This window comes from Phocoena sinus, chromosome 6, assembly GCF_008692025.1.
Source record: "Phocoena sinus isolate mPhoSin1 chromosome 6, mPhoSin1.pri, whole genome shotgun sequence".
Taxonomy (NCBI): Eukaryota; Metazoa; Chordata; class Mammalia; order Artiodactyla; family Phocoenidae; genus Phocoena; species Phocoena sinus.
Genome location: NC_045768.1, coordinates 43,636,990 through 43,656,396, shown reverse-complemented (window position 1 = coordinate 43,656,396; position 19,407 = coordinate 43,636,990). Strand labels below are relative to the sequence as shown.

The following is a 19,407-nucleotide window of genomic DNA, read 5'->3' as shown; positions in this document are numbered from 1 at the left end:
AGAGAAATTAAGGAAACACTCCCATTTACCACTGCAACAAAAAGAATAAAATACCTAGGAATAAACCTACCTAGGGAGACAAAAGACCTGTATGCAGAAAACTATAAGACATTGATGAAAGAAATCAAAGATGATACAAACAGATGGAGAGATATACCATGTTCTTGGATTGGAAGAATCAATATTGTGAAAATGACTATACTACCCAAAGCAATCTACAGATTCAGTGCAATCCCTGTCAAACTACCAAAGGCATTTTTCACAGAACTAGAACAAAAAATTTTGCAATTTGTATGGAAACACAAAAAACCCCGAATAACCAAAGCAATATTGAGAAAGAAAAACGGAGCTGGAGGAATCAGGCTCCCTGACTTCAGACTATAGTACAAAGCTACAGTAATCAAAACAGCATGGTATTGGCACAAAAAAAGATATATGCATCAATGGAACAGAGCAGAGAGCCCAGAAAAAACCCCACACACCTACAGTTAATTAATCTTTGACAAAGAAGGCAAGAATATACAACAGAGAATAGACAGTCTCCTCAGCAAGTGGTGTCAGGAAAGTTGGACAGTGGCATGTGTATCAAGGAAGTTAGAACACACCCTGCCACCATACACAAAAATAAACTCAAAATGGCTTAAAGACTTAAATATAAGACTTGACACCATAAAACTCTTAGAAGAGAACATAAGCAAAACATTCTCAGACCTAAATCATACCAATGTTCTCTTAGGTCAGTCTCCCAAGGCAGAAGAAATAAAAGCAAAAATAAACAAATGGGATCTAATTAAACTTAAAAGCTTTTCACAGCAAAGGAAACCATAAACAAAACAAAAAGACAACCCTCAGAATGGGAGAAAATACTTGCAAGTGAAGCAACCGACAAGGATTGATTTCTAAAATATACAAACAGCTCACACAGCTCAATATCAAAAAAATAAACGACACAATAAAAATATGGGAAGATGATCTAAACAGACATTTCTCCAAAGAAGACATACAGATGACCAAAAAGCACATGAAAAGATGCCAACATCATTAATTATTAGAGAAATGCAAATCAAAGCTACAATGAGGTACCACCTTACACCAGTCAGAATGTCCATCATTCTGTCTACAAATGACAAATTCTGGAGAGGGTGTGGAGAAAAGGGAACCCTCCTACAGTGTTGGTAGGAATGTAAGTTGGTGCAGCCACTATGCAAAACAGTATGGAGGTTCCTCAGAAAACTAAAAATAGAGTTGCCATATAATCCTGCAATCCCACGCCTGGGCATATATTCAGAGAAAACTAAAATTCGAAAAGATAACATGCACCCAATGTTCACTGCAGCACTATTTACAATAGCCAAGACATGGAAACAACCTAAATGCCCATCAACAGATGAATGGATAAAGAAGATGTGGTACATATATGCAATGGATACTACTCAGCCATAAAAAAGAATGACATGATGCCATTTGCAGCAACATGGATGGACCTAGAGATTATCATACTATGTGAGGTAAGTCAGAAAGAGAAAGACAAATACCATAGGATATCACTTATATATGGAATCTAAAATATGACACAAATGAACTTATCTATGAAAGAGAAACAGACTCACAGGCATAGAGGACAGACTTGAGGTTGCCAAGGAGGAGGGGGAACAGGGGAGGGATGGATTGGGAGTTTGGGGTTAGCAGATGCAAACTGGTATATATAGAATGGATAAACAACGAGGTCCTACTGTATAGCACAGAGAACTATATTCAAAATCCTATGATAAACCATAATGGAAAAGGATATGAAAAAGAATGTATATATGTAAAACTGAATCACTTTGCTGCACAGTAGAAATTAACACAACATTGTAAATCAACTATACTTCAGTAAAATAAATTTTAAAATATACACACAAAAAAGAATTGGGGTCTAATTCCCAGCAGTGTGTTTGCGCTGACTTGTACAGGTTGGTAAGCAATGATTGTAAAATTTTCAGGAAATTTGCAAACCCACCATTAACAAATTAAACACAGCCATTTAAAAATTATATTAAATATTCTACATTAAATAAATTATATTAAAAACAAAAGTCATAAATTCTCAAAACGTATCACTTCCTAATTATTCTACTACATTATCTATGTTCTATTGCATCTGTCTGCTGGAGAAGCTATATAATGGTATGCTTCTGTGCATCTCTTCCCAATCTGTTTTTCTTTTTTACAAATAAAATTTTAATATATTTAAAGTATATAACAAGATGATGAGCTTTTTTTCTTTTCTTTTTTTTGTGACAATGCTTAAGATCTACTCTTAGCAAATTTCAATTATACAATACAGTGTTAGAACTATTCCTTACCACGTTTTGATGATATCACATTGGTACCTTGAAACTGGCTACAGTAAGATATTTACATTATGAAAATTGGCAAACACTACAAATCAAAGCTTGTTTAATTGATTTATTGGTTTTCTAGAGCAGGTGTTGGCAAATTATGGCCCACAGGCCAAATTCAGCCCACTGCCTGTTTCTGTACAGCCAGTGAGCTAAACACTTTCTAATCGTTATTTAGTCCCACATAAAATCCTCACTTTTGCCTCTTGGACCATAAAGCCTAAAATATTTACTATCTAGCTCTTTGCAGAAAAAAATTTGCCTGTCTCGACTTAAACTAATGGAGAAAGTTAATTATGTAGGCTAAACTTAAAAGTGGATTGTGTTTCTAGCCATTACATTGCGAATAGCACAAAAATAAAAACAAAACTCTGAGGACATGTTCTTCCAGTATTTGAAAACTATTCTTTAAGGCAGCAGAGAAGTCATTCATGCTGTTGACAAACAGGTAAAGTTCAGACAAAAAATCTTTGTTGTTTCACTTTCTTATTAAAAAAAAAAAAATCAACCACATTCTTGTTGGAACTATACTGGTTCATCAATTGCAGGGCAAGAGTTGCATTAAAATTAAGTAACTCATTCTGTAAGAATCGATTGTATAGAATTTACAATAAAGAGTATGTAATTTGTAAATTGTGTGCTATATATCCTGCATATCAGTAATATGTGTGTTTTTTTGTTTTTTTTTTTATAGAGCCCATTGTTAAACATTTACCAGCACACCACTGCTAATTCTATTTTATCATCAATCTGGGCTGGCCTTAGGGAGTTGCATGAACAATAAAACATGATGGAAGTGATATTCTGAGATATTTGAAGTTAGGTCACAATAATCGCAGATTCCATCTGAGTCTCTTCCAAAGCTCGCTTTTGTGGCTCTCTCGCCTAATCTATCAGGCTGTGAGCAGCCCACACCCGGTGAGTCCCAAGTGAGCTCACAGGTGACTACCATCTGACTGCAACTGCATGAGAAACTCTGAGCAAAAACTGCCCATCTGAACCCAAAAAAAGCCAAAGAACCATGAGAGATAATAACATCTTAGTTTAAATCTCGAGGTTCTGGGGGTGGCCTGTGACACAGCAGTAGATAACTGGAACACCATTTTATTCTGAGGAGAAGGCACTGAGCAGGGAGCCAGTTGGACCCAACACCTCATGACCTCAGGAATCCTAGGGGTATCGCAGCTCTGTTTGGTTCCATGTCCTTGGTGCTAAGCAGACGCAGGGGCACATTGCGGGGCGGGGATGTAATGAAAAGAGAGAGTGGTTATGGATGATACACACCCACATTTGCATGTAAATCTGAATCATTCTGTCCACCAGAGATGCAGCAAGTAAAATACAGTCAAATGGGACACGGACTCTACCCTGTTCACTCACTAGCAATCAACCCCATCTGGGCTTCCTGGAGTGGCATGCACCTCCCTCCACAGCTTTCTTCCTTTCTGCCCCAGGCCCAGTAGCCATTTTTGAGGCTAACTTCCCCACAGCCTCTTGAGGAGGCCATGTCCTCATAGCATCTGATCTCATTATTGCATTCCCACTTCACAGTTGCCCAGGGAAGTCAGTGGGGATTTCTGGGCCCTGAGGAGAGTTTATGCCTGGGGCAGGCTCTGTGTTTTCTATGCTCCTCCCTTTCCACTTCCTCCATGTAAATACACTTCTATAGAATTTCAGGGGAGAAGGAGAAGTGTCCAGGGCACCACCCCTTAGCAAAGAAAGCACAGTGCATAATGAGTAACTTTATGATCTCTAAATATTGAGTATTGAGGTATTTTGTACCATTGAGGGAAATAAATATAAAGAAGTATGGCTAGATAGGCCAAGTTTTGTGAATCAGTTAAATCCATTTGAAACTGGTCAATAGGTAAAAAAAGCAAAAACATCAAGTTGCCTCCAACCTCAGTTTAGCTGTAACTACAAAACAGGAATTCCATTATAAGGTATTTCTAGATAGGCCAGTTTTGCAGACTTCATCTGGTATCTTAAAATACTTTGGGTCATCTGCAGAAGGAGCTACCTATCTACAAATTGTAAGGATTCTAAATATTATACGCTTCAGCTGCCTAGTACATTTTTTCCCAGAGACAAAGTGCTATTGCAGCTGATATGATAAACCATTCGTTAAATAGGGAATTTCGATTCCCTCATTTTAATTACATCTCATTACCAAGAACTGCTCATAGCTCAGAGTAGCAATGCAAGTCTACTTTTCTGATTTCAGGTTTCACTTTTTTATCCTGCCATTGTCCTCAAGAAGCTATGAATTATTAGCTCTAAATTAGTTTCAAATTATAATTCACACTTCAGATGACTCACACGCAGTGACTGTTAAATTCACACAATGAAAGTCACCTAACCGTGTTTGTCATTTGCTTTAAACCCCTGTGGACTCTTCAGCCAGGTATGAATTGAGAACTCCTAACACCTCAACTACTCAGAATTTCGTTATTAGGAATTACCATAGTGCTCAAAGTAATACTGTTTCCTTTCCATAAAAAATCTCTACCATTAAAATTTTTCATGGATTTGAGCTGCTATTTTGAACACACATTTGAAAAAGTTACATTACAACAAGGTAAACCAGAATACCCATGTCCTTGAATTCTAGAGGCAGGCAGAGAAAAAAAATCGGAATTCCTTCCTTCCTACATGGTGTGTCCTTGTCCTATCCCTCACCTCATAATCTTTTTTCTTATTATTTTTATCTACTTGACTTGTTTTTCCAAATCTCCTCTATATGAGGGGCTGATAATTACATTTACTATGAAGACTTAGATGATGTTTACAGATCAAAAATTAAAATGATTTTTAAAAGAAGCAAAGATATGAACATAAACAAGAAGTGGCTTGGTACCAAGAGTAGGGAAAACAAGAGTTCCAACCAAGGATTGCTTAAGGGTGTCTGTCGAGGCTGTCCAACACCTGGAGTTTGCGGCAATGATTGACAACTGATGACTTACTAGCAAACCCCCAAGTGGGCCTCATATCCCAAGTAGTAAACACAGTGCTTGGGCAGAACAGATCCAGATTTTGGTCCCAGCTCTGTATTAGACAAATGATTTAACCTTTTTAGATTCTAATTTCCTCACCTCCAAGATGGAGATTGTGGCAGAGACTGGCTAATTATTCTTCAAACTGTTTCTTCTTCTTGGACATACAGTTAGACTGCATTTCTCAGCCTCCCTGCAGTCAGATGCAACCATGTGACTGGGCCAATGAAACATGAGCAGAAGTGACAGATGCTACGTTCTGAAAAGATCCATAAAGCCTCCCACCTTTGGCCCTCCAAGCTCTTCTCCATCTTGAGAGACAGGATGGATGGAGATGTCTCAGGCAATCTTGGGAGCCACACGTTAAAGATGGTCTCTGAATCACCCCTGGTCACACAACCAGGAACACTAAATTGGATTTTGCTGCATGAGCAAAAAATGCATAAGTTATGTGTTGAGTCTTTGAGATTTGGGGTTTACCTGTTACTGCTGTTAGAGTTACCTTAACTAATACAAGGGTACTCATAGCATCTCTACCTCATGGGGTTGCTGGGCAGATTAAAGAAGACAATGCTTGCAAGTTCTTACTCTACTGCCTGATACACAGTGAGCCTTGTCATCAAATGTTAACTCCGTCTTAGCAAGTAGGAGTTGGCAGCCCTGGACCCAAAAGGAAACAGAGGCAGTGGTTAAACATATTTCCATTGGTTAGCCAAACAGCTTTGAAAAATCACCTCCAGCATAAGCGTTAGGCATTTTGAAGAATATGCCAATCAAAAATAATATATACTTCCTCAAATATGACTATGCATTTTACGACAAAATAAGGTAGGTAAATACTCTAGAGGTATTTTCATCCTGAATTCCAAAAAACTCCAAGCTCAGACAATAAAAAATCATGTTTCACGCTTAAATTTGGTAAACCAGGTTTCATATTGGTTCACTGAGTCTTAAATCACCTGTTACAATGGTTCAAAGATGCATCACTGCAGCCTGAGTAAAAATGTTCACTTTCATTAGGGAGGAGTTTAACAGTGATCTTGGGAATTCATTCTGGTCCGTGCTCTGAATGCTAAGGGAAAAGGTTGGTAGGAGGGAAAAGGAGTTTTTCCCTCCTCAGTTTCCAAGGTGCAGCTTGGCTGGTAATCGCTGTGCAGGGCATCCCATGTGTTCTATTCCAGATTTCAAATAGCATAGTGTCTGGTCAGGAGGGGGCCCCAGAGAGAAAACAGGCTGGAGCTATTTCCTCAGACTCCAGCTCTGAATAAAGGAGACAAAATTTCAAGAGTTGGAAATCCCCACTTTTCCTCATTTGAAGGAAATTGATTTAAAATAAAAACATGTGGGAGCAACAGATGAAATGTACTTCACAGGCAATAGGTTCATTCATACAGTCTTATTATATGTTGAAGTCCTAACCTCCAGCACCCCAGAATGTGACTTTATTTGGAAATAGAGTCATTGCAGATATAATAGTTAAGATAAGGTCATCAGGGTGGGCCTTAATCCAATACGACTAATGACCATATGAAAAGGAAAAATTTGGAGACACGCATAGGGGGAAGATAATGTGAAAACAAAGGCAGAGACCAAGGTGGTACTTCTATAAGCCATGGAATGCCAAAGATTGCCTGTAAACCACCAGAAGCTAGGAGAGAGGCATGGGACAGATTCTCTCTCAGCTTTCAGAAGGAACCTGTCCTGCCAATGCAAGATCTTGGACTTCCAGCCTCCAGACTGTGACACAATAAAGTTATGTTGTTTAAGCCACATAGTGTGTGGTGCTTCGTTATGGCAGCAAACTGACACAGTATATATGTGGCAATATTCATAACATGATTGGTCATAACAAAAGTGATCAAGTCAGTGCCTGGTTATTGTTCTTCCTGAAGAAAGATGCTAATGACTTACAGCCTTTTGGGAAACGCTTACGTAGATGTAATAATACTTGGTGTTGGCAAGGGAACTATTCATGTGGTATCGCCATGAGCAATCTCGTTTGCTTCATTGGCACCTTACTGGAATGGAAAGATTTGTCCCTTTCCCTTAACATCTAGACATACTGCTTTGCTAGGAGTAAAGTAGGCCCAGGATGTATAATTGCTCCATTCTGCTGGAGCGAATGGAGCATAAAGGCAAAGTTTGTTCCAGTTAAGCACATACTTTAATATCCATAAATTCTCTTCTTTATTTTCCCTAAGGCTTTACTATTTAAAGTTTTTTAACATAGATTTGGTTTTCGGCAACCTTCGTTTCTCTCTACTGGTTCCTCCACTAAAATGCAGAATTAGAACAAAATCAAAACCACCTGTGTCTCTTTCCTGATAATCAAATTGGCAAACAATGAAAAGGGCACAAAGGATCAGGTACAACCATAATGAATGAAGTGGATTCCTATACATGGTGTGTGTGCCCCACAGGATGTGTGCTATATTCAGACTCAGAATGAACCGGAGGCCATGTGAAATGGGACTGCAGTATCTTTTCCATGGTCCTAGCTTCCAAGTCCTCTCTGCAAGAAGAACTAGCCCTCTGGCCATGCTTCTGATATGGCCATTTTTTATTTTTATTTTTGGTGGTACACGGGCCTCTCACTGTTGCAGCCTCTCCTGTTGAGGAGCACAGGCTCCAGACGTGCAGGCTCAGCGGCCATGGCTCACGGGCCCAGCCGCTCCACAGCATGTGGGATCCTCCCAGACCAGGACACGAACCCGTGTCCACCGCATCGGCAGGCGGACTCTCAACCACTGCTCCACCAGGGAAGCCCCCTGATATGGCCATTTTTTTATCTACTGCTTTTCAAGGTCACACTCGTTCTGATCTCACATATTGAACAAAGCACTGAAACTCAGTATTATTGTAATTATTTACTTTCGACGGTAGATTTTCAATAACCCATATAACCTTAATTAGAACAACTATCATTTGTGAGATATACTACAATAAAAAGGAGAGACAAAAAGTTTAGTAGCTTTCTCTTTATAACGTAGAGGGCCAGAGTGAACCCATCTGTCAAAGGTAGTGGTTTCTACCACCCAAACCAGTGCTTCCCTCTGAAGGACATTCTATATATGTTGCAAGGAGACAAATTCTTCTTTTTTTTCTCAATATTTCCACCCAAGAAAGTTAACTGGGTCATCAGGCAAATAAAAGCCATGACACATACAACTGTGGAGTTGCAAAGGGCCATTGAAAATGTAAGGAATCCTCTTTCCCATTGCCCTGACATCACACAGAACTTCCAGCTGATTCCTTCCAGTGACAAGTAACCCATTCAAATTTTGGACTGCTGGATAAGCAGTTCTACTGATAAATATGTGGGCCGTATTTTATCTAGCTGATCTCAGGCCTTCAGCTACAGTTGAAACCGATTGGAAGGAAACAAAGTAAATTAACTTGGATGCACAGCTAGATGGCTTTGCTTTCCTAGCTGACTTACTTAAATTTAACAGGAAATGAAAATCAGATATCAAAGGAACAAATGGCATTTGTATTTGTTAACAAATGTATTAACCGAGTACCTACTATGTCCCCAGCACTGTGTCAGGAAATCAAAGGGAGATGGAAGTCAACAATACCATCTTTACCCCCAGTTAGCTTAAAATATTGTCTAACCATGATTAAATATTTGAAACAAGTTGAAAATTAATGGAAGATATAGTATATATTTAAGTCCTAAGTTGGTCAATTTTGCAAGTGGTAATAGAAAATGGATAATTTCTACAAGTCATCATGAAGTAGCTTGGTCTTGACCATGCTTTGAAGGACAAGTAAGATTTAGAAAGTCATAGGAACTAAGAAAATTTCTTTGAGAATATATCTAGATTTAAAGGGCTATTAAACAGCTGTTCCAAACCATACAAAATAAGACAGGGGGAATTCTGTCATTATTTTTAAATGGTAATGGGAAAGGAATATTGAAATATAATCAAATATAGATCGAGATTGTGAAAACGCCACTGTATCACAGGATGATCTATGGAGAAAACCAAACTCTGCCCTTAACTTCGGGATTTTTCCAACTAAAAGATTAAATAAATAGTGTACATTTTCTCTCTCAAAGAAGATATACAATGTTATTAAGGAGTTCCTTCTGCATTTCTCAGTTATCTTTAATATCTCTGTTACGCACAAGTGAAAAGCTCTCATTCAGCTAATTAGAGTTTAATCTGTGTACCCTTCTTTGTATGTATAAATGTCCTTCTCCCTCCTCCCAGAAGATCATATAGCTCTTCCAGAGATGTACTTAGCCGCCTGATTAATTACTGGCCCTCTATGTAAATTACTTACAAAATTAAGACGATCTTTTTATCACTTATTCAGCTTGATAAACATTTACAGTTTAACATATCTGACAGAGCCATTTGTATACCCCTATAATATAAATGAAGGTACATTAAAGCTACAGTAAGTCTATAATAATAATAATAGCCTTAAAATAATTTGCTAACTACAGACAGTTCCCTAAGCAAATTACAAGATGCTCTATGTTAATATAGAAAGGAATTCCAAACAAGGCATTTAAAACCTAATAAAATGCCGTTAAATGAAGGGCGCCGGGAGGGGGAAAAGAGAAAGAAAACCCTAAGGCCTGAACTGGTAGAAATGATTCTCAAGGCCACTGACCCTTGCAAGATCCATGTCTTCCTTGGATTTCTAGACACAAAGCAGATTTGTAATTGAAGGTGATGATCTAATTACTACATCCCAAATTGCATGTATTTCTTGTATTGAGTCACATCGTCGTCTAATTATATGGAGCATTTATCAATTTGAAAGTCCACAGAAACAGTTGAGTTTCTATATGCAATGAGAATGTGGTCTGTAAACTATATCACCACCAAGTGTGAGTATCTTTAGCGACAACACTCTGCCTCTTGGTACTCATGTGGATGTACAAGGCGAACTACGATATCAAAACACCTCGGAACAATTTTACAAAGAAATCACAGAAAAAGCCACCTGGTTTGCTCTTGGGTTTTCCGAGGCATGGATACCCCATGTGTGCCTCCTATGCCCTAGAAATATACACAGTGATACAGTCACCATTACCACAAGAAAAATAAAAAGAATAGCAACATGCAATTCTAAAATCTAAAAGACAAAATGCCTAGACAGCAATTTTTATCTCCATAAACTTGACTTGAGAGTTCAGTGCCTCAATTAAAGGTGGATCACTTGATCAAGGCAACACAACAGTAAAAAATACTCAGAGTTCTGCACAGCATAAATGTGCCTCTGTAAAATATAATTCCCATTAGTTAGGTTAATTAAGATTAACATGCAAGTCACTGAAAAGCCCCAAAGTAGACAAAAGACAATTTACCAAGGAAACATACAAAGTCAAGAGCTGCATTCACTTTGAATCATTCATTTAACAGATTGGAAGGAGGGTCTTATTAATACTTGATTTGTCACCATTGATTCTCAAAATGACATGGATACAAATAGCTTACAAAAGCCAAAGGACAGCTTGGTTTCTTAGAACAGATCTATGGACAATGCAGGGTAGTGCACAGAAAAAGGAAGTGAATCTAATCACATGTATAATCATTGTTATTAAACAGGATATACATATACATACACATACATGTATACATATGTGACTATGTTTTAGGTTTTGTTTTACTGAGATGAATGAAATGGCACTCATCTTGTTTGGCATTTTTCATTGGTTTAGCATAGTGTTTTCACCCAAAATAATAACCCGCATTCCTAGTCAAATATATCACAAAGAAGCAAATATATCACAGCAAAAGACTAACACTAACTTATGCAATAAACAGAATCGTATTCCATTTTCTCAGAATGCAATTGTGTGAAATCCGTCATTGCCAAAAAGGCTTTCCCACCCTTACCTCCAGGGTCATGTTCACGCTACTAATGGCCACTTTTATTTCTCCATCTGAAAGTTCCTTCAGATTCTTCAGCATTGTCTGTTCAATACTTAAACCTGTGGATAAGAGAAAAAAACAGTATGTTATACTTGGGGAACTTTTTTGGTAATATCAAGGGATTATCTAAAGAAGTCGCCCTGTTAATTTCAGTATTTCCCCTCTCATATTTCTTTTAACCATAATAAACACACATATTAAGGCAAAAATCACATTACTGACAATGTTTGCATCAGTTAGGATCCCAGCAGGAAGTAGCATTCACCCCTCAGGATGCAAAAGAAGATTCTTTAATGGCAGGACTCTTACAGAGATGTGGGCGGGACTGAGAAAACTAATAAAAGATAGTGAGGCATTCGGAGACTAGCAGAGGTTCAAAGGAGGGAAACAGGGATCTGGAACAGTAGAAGAGGGGCTGCCAGAAACTTAGCACCAAACAGGAAGGGAGCAGGGAAGAAATATTACAGCCTCTTCTTCCTTTGACTCCCACGCCCCATATGTTTCTAACTCTTCCCATGGACCAAATCCAACCAGAAACCAGTAATCTTCAGGGGAGCCCAGAAGATCAAATACTCAGAGGTCAGACTCTGGAAGCCCATAGCAGATAAAAGCAGAGAAGGCAAGGGGAGGAGGTTAAAAAAAAAAATAGCATAACTAAGCAAATAACCAAATAATACCTAAGAAGGCCACGATTTGCTTTCAGGATGCATTAAGGTAAGCCTCCATGTTTTCAACTGTAATTTTACTCAAAATGCACTTTATAAATATGACTCATAAAACTATCATAATTAAGTTGGTCACCCTTGTAATAGGCTCTGGCAATAGGAGATAAAGGATTACTTAAATGATGAGAGGAATAATCCAGAAGGGATAAATTATCCAGAACTGCATAGTTTTAGTCAGCGGACCAATGTGCTTCAATAAAATTTATCACGGAAAATCAGGAAAGGCTCTGGCTTAACAATGAATTCTCACCCTAGCTTATTGTATCAGACTAAACTAAACTCTCGAGACGAAGACTTACAGTAAAGGCCAGTAAAGCACGTATCTCCTACCCAGATGCATATTAAGACAGCAGAGTCAACTACTTGCTCTTCCAACTTAGAACACTGTCAATCACAGCAGTATGGGGAAACAGATAGGTACTAAATATTTTTCTTCGACTTGAAGATTGGAAGGCTTCAACCTATCATACTACAGCGTAAAATGCTTTCTAGAATATATAGTGACATTAAAAGTTTGGTCTAATTTTGAAAATGAATGGCAAAATGCATACCATCATGCAGCTATGCATCCACGTATATCACGTATATCACGTGCAAGAGCATATGTAACAGAAGGTGTGGCAGGTGCGTCAGTGTCCCATCCACATTTCCTCAGACTTTCCCAATGCAGGGCCCTCAACCACTAGCACCTGCATCTCTTTTCCTGGGGGCTTTCTCTGGCTGCCAGAGCCCACCCTGGGGGAATTAACAGTCCCTGGGACTAAGTACTCCTCAGCATTCCAGTGGTACGCTCGTAACAAAACCTGAGTTGTAGTGTTCATTTCTGTGTTGTCAATCCTTCTACCATGACTGATTTCAACCTGCCAACCCAACATCAACCCACTCACAAAATTCCTGAAAATTTAACAATCAGCCCTTGGAGCTCTGATAAACAAGTTGCAACATGCCACTGCACCCCTCAGGTAGGAAAACTCTGCGGTGCAATTTTACACTCTTTTGCAGAGTTCCCTAGTGGGATGAAGGCCTGGTTTCCCACAAAGTTAACTTGCTTGTTAAAGCGCTCCATGCCCTATCAGTGTTTTCCGGGATCACCTACCAAATAAATTGCTTTGCCTAAGGCTCTGCCCCGAGGGATCCTGAAATAAGGGAGAAAGCTATGCACCTTAAAGATAGACTGTCTGGGTTTAAATCCTGGCCTGGCCACTTCCTAGCTGTGTGTGTGATGATGGGAAAGCAAAGATGCCTTTCTGTGCTTCAGTGTTCCCATCTGGAAATCAGGGATAATAAATAATTCCACCTGACAGGGTTGTCGCGAGGACTCTAATTCATGCAAAGTTATACCATCAGAACCTTGTACATATTAGGCACTTAATGAACTATATCTATTATTATTATTATTAAACAATTGATCCAGGAAATCCACTCTCTTGACAAAGCCTAGACTTACAGAACACTTTTATCTGCTTAAGAGTCTTTTATTTTTTTCTAAAATTAATTGTTTGATGAAATCTCATTGTGCTTGACATTGCTCCTACCACATTCTCAAAATAGAACCCTCTCAGCACAGGGATTTCATGTGGTGATGCATCTGGGGTGCCCATTAGATGCATGGATTAACCACACATCCAGACACGAAGGTCTCAGAGGAAAGCCTGCAGTACAGACTGTCTGCTTCCAGATGAGTTAACCCGGTATGCCTGAAAATCTTCCACAACCTCCAGCAAAAGAGAAGAACGTGAAGCCACACTCAAATTCACCTCCTGGGGCCCAGTAATACTCCACATCACAAACCATCCCTCCTCAGCATCTGAGACAGAGCTGGGGGACAGAGTCACTCACCCTGAGCACTGAATTGGGTCTCCTGCAGGACGCTGATAATGTCATCTCTTGGAGGTAAGCGAGGGAATTTTTCTTCCAGGATAGAAAGAATTTCCTCCTGCTTCTCTGAGATCTTCTTGGGTTCCATGGCCATCCACTTGAAAAGGATGCTACCTGAAAGGCATGAATAAAATTGCCTTCAAACTTTCCAGCCAAGCCAGGATGGGGCCCAGAAAAATAAATGTCTTCTGGTCTCTCAATCTCTGCTTCTACTTCCAGATTCCAGATTCTTGCCTGGGGCCTCATTGTGTAACATTCAAGAGACAGTTTTTAGAAAACGCCGGAGATACTGTCTGTCCTGCCTCATTGTTCTCTGAATATTAATCCCAACAACTGAACTGACTATGGCACACTTTATGGCAGAGTTATACATAAAGGAACAAAATCTGTCTCTTTCCCCCACCCCACACAAATACATAAAAGTGATAAACATTGGTTTTAAGTGATTTCAGAATGGAAGTTAATGATAAACGATTTAAGGATATTAAATATGATTTAATATTTCCCTTTAATAATCTCTTTAAGAGATCACAGAGAAGATTGTTTCCACTCATCATGTTTCTGATTTCACATAAGAACTTCCTCCTTTTAAAAATTAAATGAAGGGAGATCAGCTCAGTGCTTTGTGACCACCTAGAGGGGTGGGATAGGGAGGGTGGGAGGGAGACGCAAGAGGGAGGAGATATGGGGATATATGTATAGCTGATTCACTTTGTTATAAAGCAGAAACTAACACACCACTGTAAAGCAATTATACTCCAATAAAGATGTTAAAAAAAAAATTAAATGATTTCATAGCCTCAATGTCAGCACCAAAGGAATCTGATAAGGTAGTGAACCTCAAATCCACTCCCAATCTTCCAGGTACCACACACAGTTTTGAAGTTATTTACTAATGTCTAATTATAAGGATTCATAAACTGGCTCTAAATCACGGGTTTCAATTACAAAGTGATTTGATAATACGAATGACTGACCTCTCACAAACTCCTGGAATTTCTATGCATAATCTCACCTTGAAAGGGAGGAGTTACCACCTGTCACATCTCCCCCTGCATCCTGAGGCCAGACTAACACAGAGTCATGGGGGAAATGGAAGTTTCGCTTAATGATGAAGGATTAAACTCTCTAAAAATCCCCAAACTTATTGATTAATCAGGGTGTCGCCATCTCTCTAGTTTTCAGTGTGGCCTAAATGATAATATAGGGGGAAGGAAAATAAAGAAAGTGGTAAGAATGTAAAAGGAGCAATGAAGTAATGAGTGAGGGAAAACTATGGTACATAATCTTGCCATCTACCTGGAGATCTATAGAACCTAGAGAATAGATACACGTGCACCATTAAAAATCCTGAAAAATCCCAAGCAAGACATCTGGCTGCTCTGTTCCTATTTGCCTATTTTAAAAACAGAAATAATACTGCTTTCCCAGCTTATAAGATTATATACTAAAAATCAATAAACATAAACATCATAACGAAAAATAAATACTGCCAAACACATTTAAAGCATCTCATTCATTCATTCATTCCTTTAGCAAAGAACTACTGAACACCTATTATAAGCCAGGCACTGTGCTAGATGCTAATGATTCATAACTGGACTAGAGCTAGCCTTGCCCCTTGAAGCTTATAGTAGTTAAGGAGATACAAAGAAGTAAACACATAAATTTTCAATATAGGGGGGATAAGAAATATTGCTGTGGAAATACACAGTACTCTGAATCTAGGCAAGAATTCAGGAGTCAGAAAAGGTTTCCTAGAGAATGAGTTAATAAGCTAAGCTGAGATTTGAATGATAACTAGGAACTTAAGGCGAAGGCAAGGTAAAAGGGACCTCATGACCCAGGTAGATCATATGCAAAGGCACTGAGGTGGGAGAGGATTTGGCCAGTTTAAGAAATGGAAAGAAATTAATTAGAACTAGAGAGTACAGTCTTAAAGAAAAATTTTTGAAATATCAGGTTGGAGAAGTAAACAGGGCTCAGGTCCTGAAGGGCCTTTCAAGCTATCTTAAAATTTGTCTTTCATATTCTAAGGGAAATGGAGAGTCACTAGAATTTTAAGCAGGGAGAGGTAACATGCTCAAATTTATGTTTTATAAGACTTACTCTGGCTACCATGAGGAAATGAATTAGACAAGGCACACTGGGAGAATCAGAAGGCTGTTTTAGATGAGAACTAAAGAAGGAGCAGTCAGTATGAAGGGAATCGAACAGATTCAAGGCAAATTATCATTTAAAGATGGGGCGGGGAGTAGCCAACTGGATTCTGAATATACCCTTTGGTCTGACAATTTCTGACATAAAACCTGAAATATAAGGATGATTTTTACTCTCTTTGTTAAGGCAATGGTGAATCTAAATTTCAAAAAAGATCTTCATACGCTTGCCAGATTACTTGTTCCAAGAACAAGGAGAAAATCTACATAAATTTTTTGGGAAAAATCTGTGAAGGCATCAGAGAGTTACCCAGGTGACTACCTTAGAAGCTACAATCCTGGAGAGAAAGTAAGTGCAAAGAGGTAAACCCAGCATTTGATGTTGCTTTTCCCCTCTGAGTGTTTGCTAATTCATATTGTAGCCAATCACATGAGAAGATTAGCAGATCTAACAGCAGTTTCACAGGAGGAGGGAGACAAAAATTGGAGCTTAGAGCTCTCCACAGAGGAATCTTAAATATCCCAAGATTTGAGACGAGATCCCTGGAGAGAATGTCCCCACATCCTGGCATAAAGATTGGAGGGCAGAAGACCTAAATAGACATTTCTCCAAAGAAGATATACAGACTGCCAACAAACACATGAAAGAATGCTCAACATCATTAATCATTAGAGAAATGAAAATCAAAACTACAATGAGATATCATCTCACACCAGTCAGAATGGCCATCATTAAAAAATCTAGAAACATGGGCTTCCCTGGTGGCACAGTGGTTGAGAGTCCACCTGCTGATGCAGGGCACACGGGTTCGTGCTCCGGTCCGGGAAGAGCCCACATGCCACGGAGCAGCTGGGCCCGTAAGCCATGGCCGCTGAGCCTGCGCGTCCGGAGCCTGTGCTCAGCAAAGGGAGAGGCCACAACAGTAAGAGGCCCGTGTACTGAAAAAAAAGAAAAAAAGAAAAAATCTAGAAACAATAAATGCTGGAGAGGGTGTGGAGAAAAGGGAACACTCTTGCACTGCTGGTGGGAATGTGAATTGGTACAGCCACTATGGAGAACAGTATGGAGGTTCCTTAAAAAACTACAAACAGAACCACCATACGACCCAGCAATCCCACTACTGGGCATATACCCTGAGAAAACCATAATTCAAAAAGAGTCATGTACCAAAATGTTCATTGCAGCTCTATTTACAATAGCCTGGAGATGGAAACAACCTAAGTGTCCATCATCAGATGAATGGATAAAGAAGATGTGGCACATATATACAATGGAATATTACTCAGCCATAAAAAGAAATGAAATTGAGCTATTTGTAATGAGATGGATAGACCTAGAGTCTGTCATACAGAGTGAAGTAAGTCAGAAAGAGAAAGACAAATACCGTATGCTAACACATATATATGGAATTTAAGAGAAAATCAAATGTCATGAAGAACCTAGCGGTAAGACAGGAATAAAGACACAGACCTACTAGAGAATGGACTTGAGGATATGGGGAGGGGGAAGGGTAAGCTGTGACAAAGCGAGAGAGAGGCATGGACATATATACACTACCAAATGTAAGGTAGATAGCTAGTGGGAAGCAGCTGCATAGCACAGGGAGACCAGCTCGGTGCTTTGTGACTGCCTGGAGGGGTGGCATGGGGAGAGTGGGAGGGAGGGAGACTCAAGAGGGAAGAGATATGGGAACATATTTATATGTATAACTGATTCACTTTGTTATAAAGCAGAAACTAACACACCATTGTAAAGCAATTATACTCCAATAAAGATGAAAAAAAAAAAGATTGGAAAAATACAGTCTGCAGGGCAAATATGACCTACTGCCTGTTTTTATAAATAAAGTTTTATTGGAACACAACCACACCCATTAATTGACATATTTTTCATGGATTTTTTTTTGTAATGACAGGGTTGCATAGTTGCAGCAGAGACCACAGACCTGCAAAGTCTAAAATATTTACTATCTAATCTGACACAGAAAAAGTTTGCTGAGTCCTGCCTGTAAGAAAAGGGTGAAGCAAAAATAGACCAGTCTTCATGAAGCCTGAAATCCTGATTTGAATCAGCTCAAACACAGAATACATTAAGTTTATCTGACAGTCTTCTAACTGCCTTTGAGGTGCAAAAGTAAATCCTCTCTATAGCAAAGGAATTTCATCATCTATAGCATCATCTCTACATTTTGCATATACATATTCAGCATTCAGTAAAAAATTACGAAGCATAAAGGAAGTATAAACAAATGAATGGAAACTCCAGAGGAAAAAACTCTTGAGAAAAGAATGGAAACAGAATCAGGGGAATAAAAAAATTAGCTGGAGAATTATAGAAGAGAATTAGAATATATAAATAAAATGTTCAAAAGAAATTTTAAGGCTATAAATTTAATAACTGAACAAAAATATCTGTAAACAACAGATTATAGCAAGGAAAACGTTAGCAAATTGAAAAATATCTTAGAAGAAAATATCCTCACTGACGCATGGAGAGAAAAATGGATAAAAATATAGAGATGAGCATAAGAAACATAGGTGACATAGAAAAAACGTCTAAGATATATGTAATAGGAATTCCCCTTGGAAAGGAGAGAGAAAAATGGGCTGAGACAATATTTGAAAAACAGTGGTCAATCATTTTTCAAAATTAATGAAAGATACTACTCTAATACTCAAGATAAATTATGAACCCAAATAAGAATAAATACAAAGAAAAACACCTCTAGGCACATGACAGTGAAACAGCTAAAAATTACAGAGGGAAAAAGTTTTAAATCAGAGAAAAAGAAATATATTACTGTCAAAGGAACCACAATAAAACTGAGAGCTAATTTCATCTAAAATGATGAAAATCAGAAGACATTGGAATTACAGCTTCAAAGTGCTGATATAAAATAATTGCTGATGTTGAATTCTATACTGAAATATAAGAAAAAAATGAAGGCGAAATAAAGACATTTTCAGAAATATAAACTGGAAGAATTTGTCACAAGAAGAACCCACACTAACAAAACAGTAAAGGCAGAGGGAAATTATTATAGATGGAAGCAAAGAAATGCAGGAAGGAAAGAACACTGGAGAATATAAATATGTGGGTAAGAATAAATCAATATTCACTGTATAAAACATTTATAATATGGAGTTTAAAATATATGTGTAATTAAAATACATTTCAAAAAATAAAGAAAATCTTAGTAAAAAATAAAATAAAATACATTTCAATAGTAACAAATTGCAGAATGAACTAAGTAGAGATAAATTGCTCTAAGGTTCTTGGATGATCAGACAAGTGGCAAAAATATTGATTTACAAGAGATTTTAATGGTATTTTGTAATCTTTATTATAATGCTAAAATAATTTTCTAAAAAAG

At 38.3% G+C, this 19,407-nt stretch overlaps 1 protein-coding gene across 1 annotated transcript in view; it reads right to left on the bottom strand.

The window, feature by feature from the left end:
• The window catches only part of PRUNE2 (prune homolog 2 with BCH domain), a 272,571-nt gene that overhangs the window by 186,636 nt on the left and 66,528 nt on the right, over positions 1 to 19,407 (bottom strand). Inside the window, exons 5-6 of the mRNA XM_032634319.1 lie at positions 13,836 to 13,988; positions 11,236 to 11,330 (exon numbers count right to left, since the gene is read on the bottom strand). Of these exons, the coding sequence (XP_032490210.1) occupies positions 11,236 to 11,330; positions 13,836 to 13,988 (248 nt within the window). The remainder of the gene's footprint in view (positions 1 to 11,235; positions 11,331 to 13,835; positions 13,989 to 19,407) is intronic.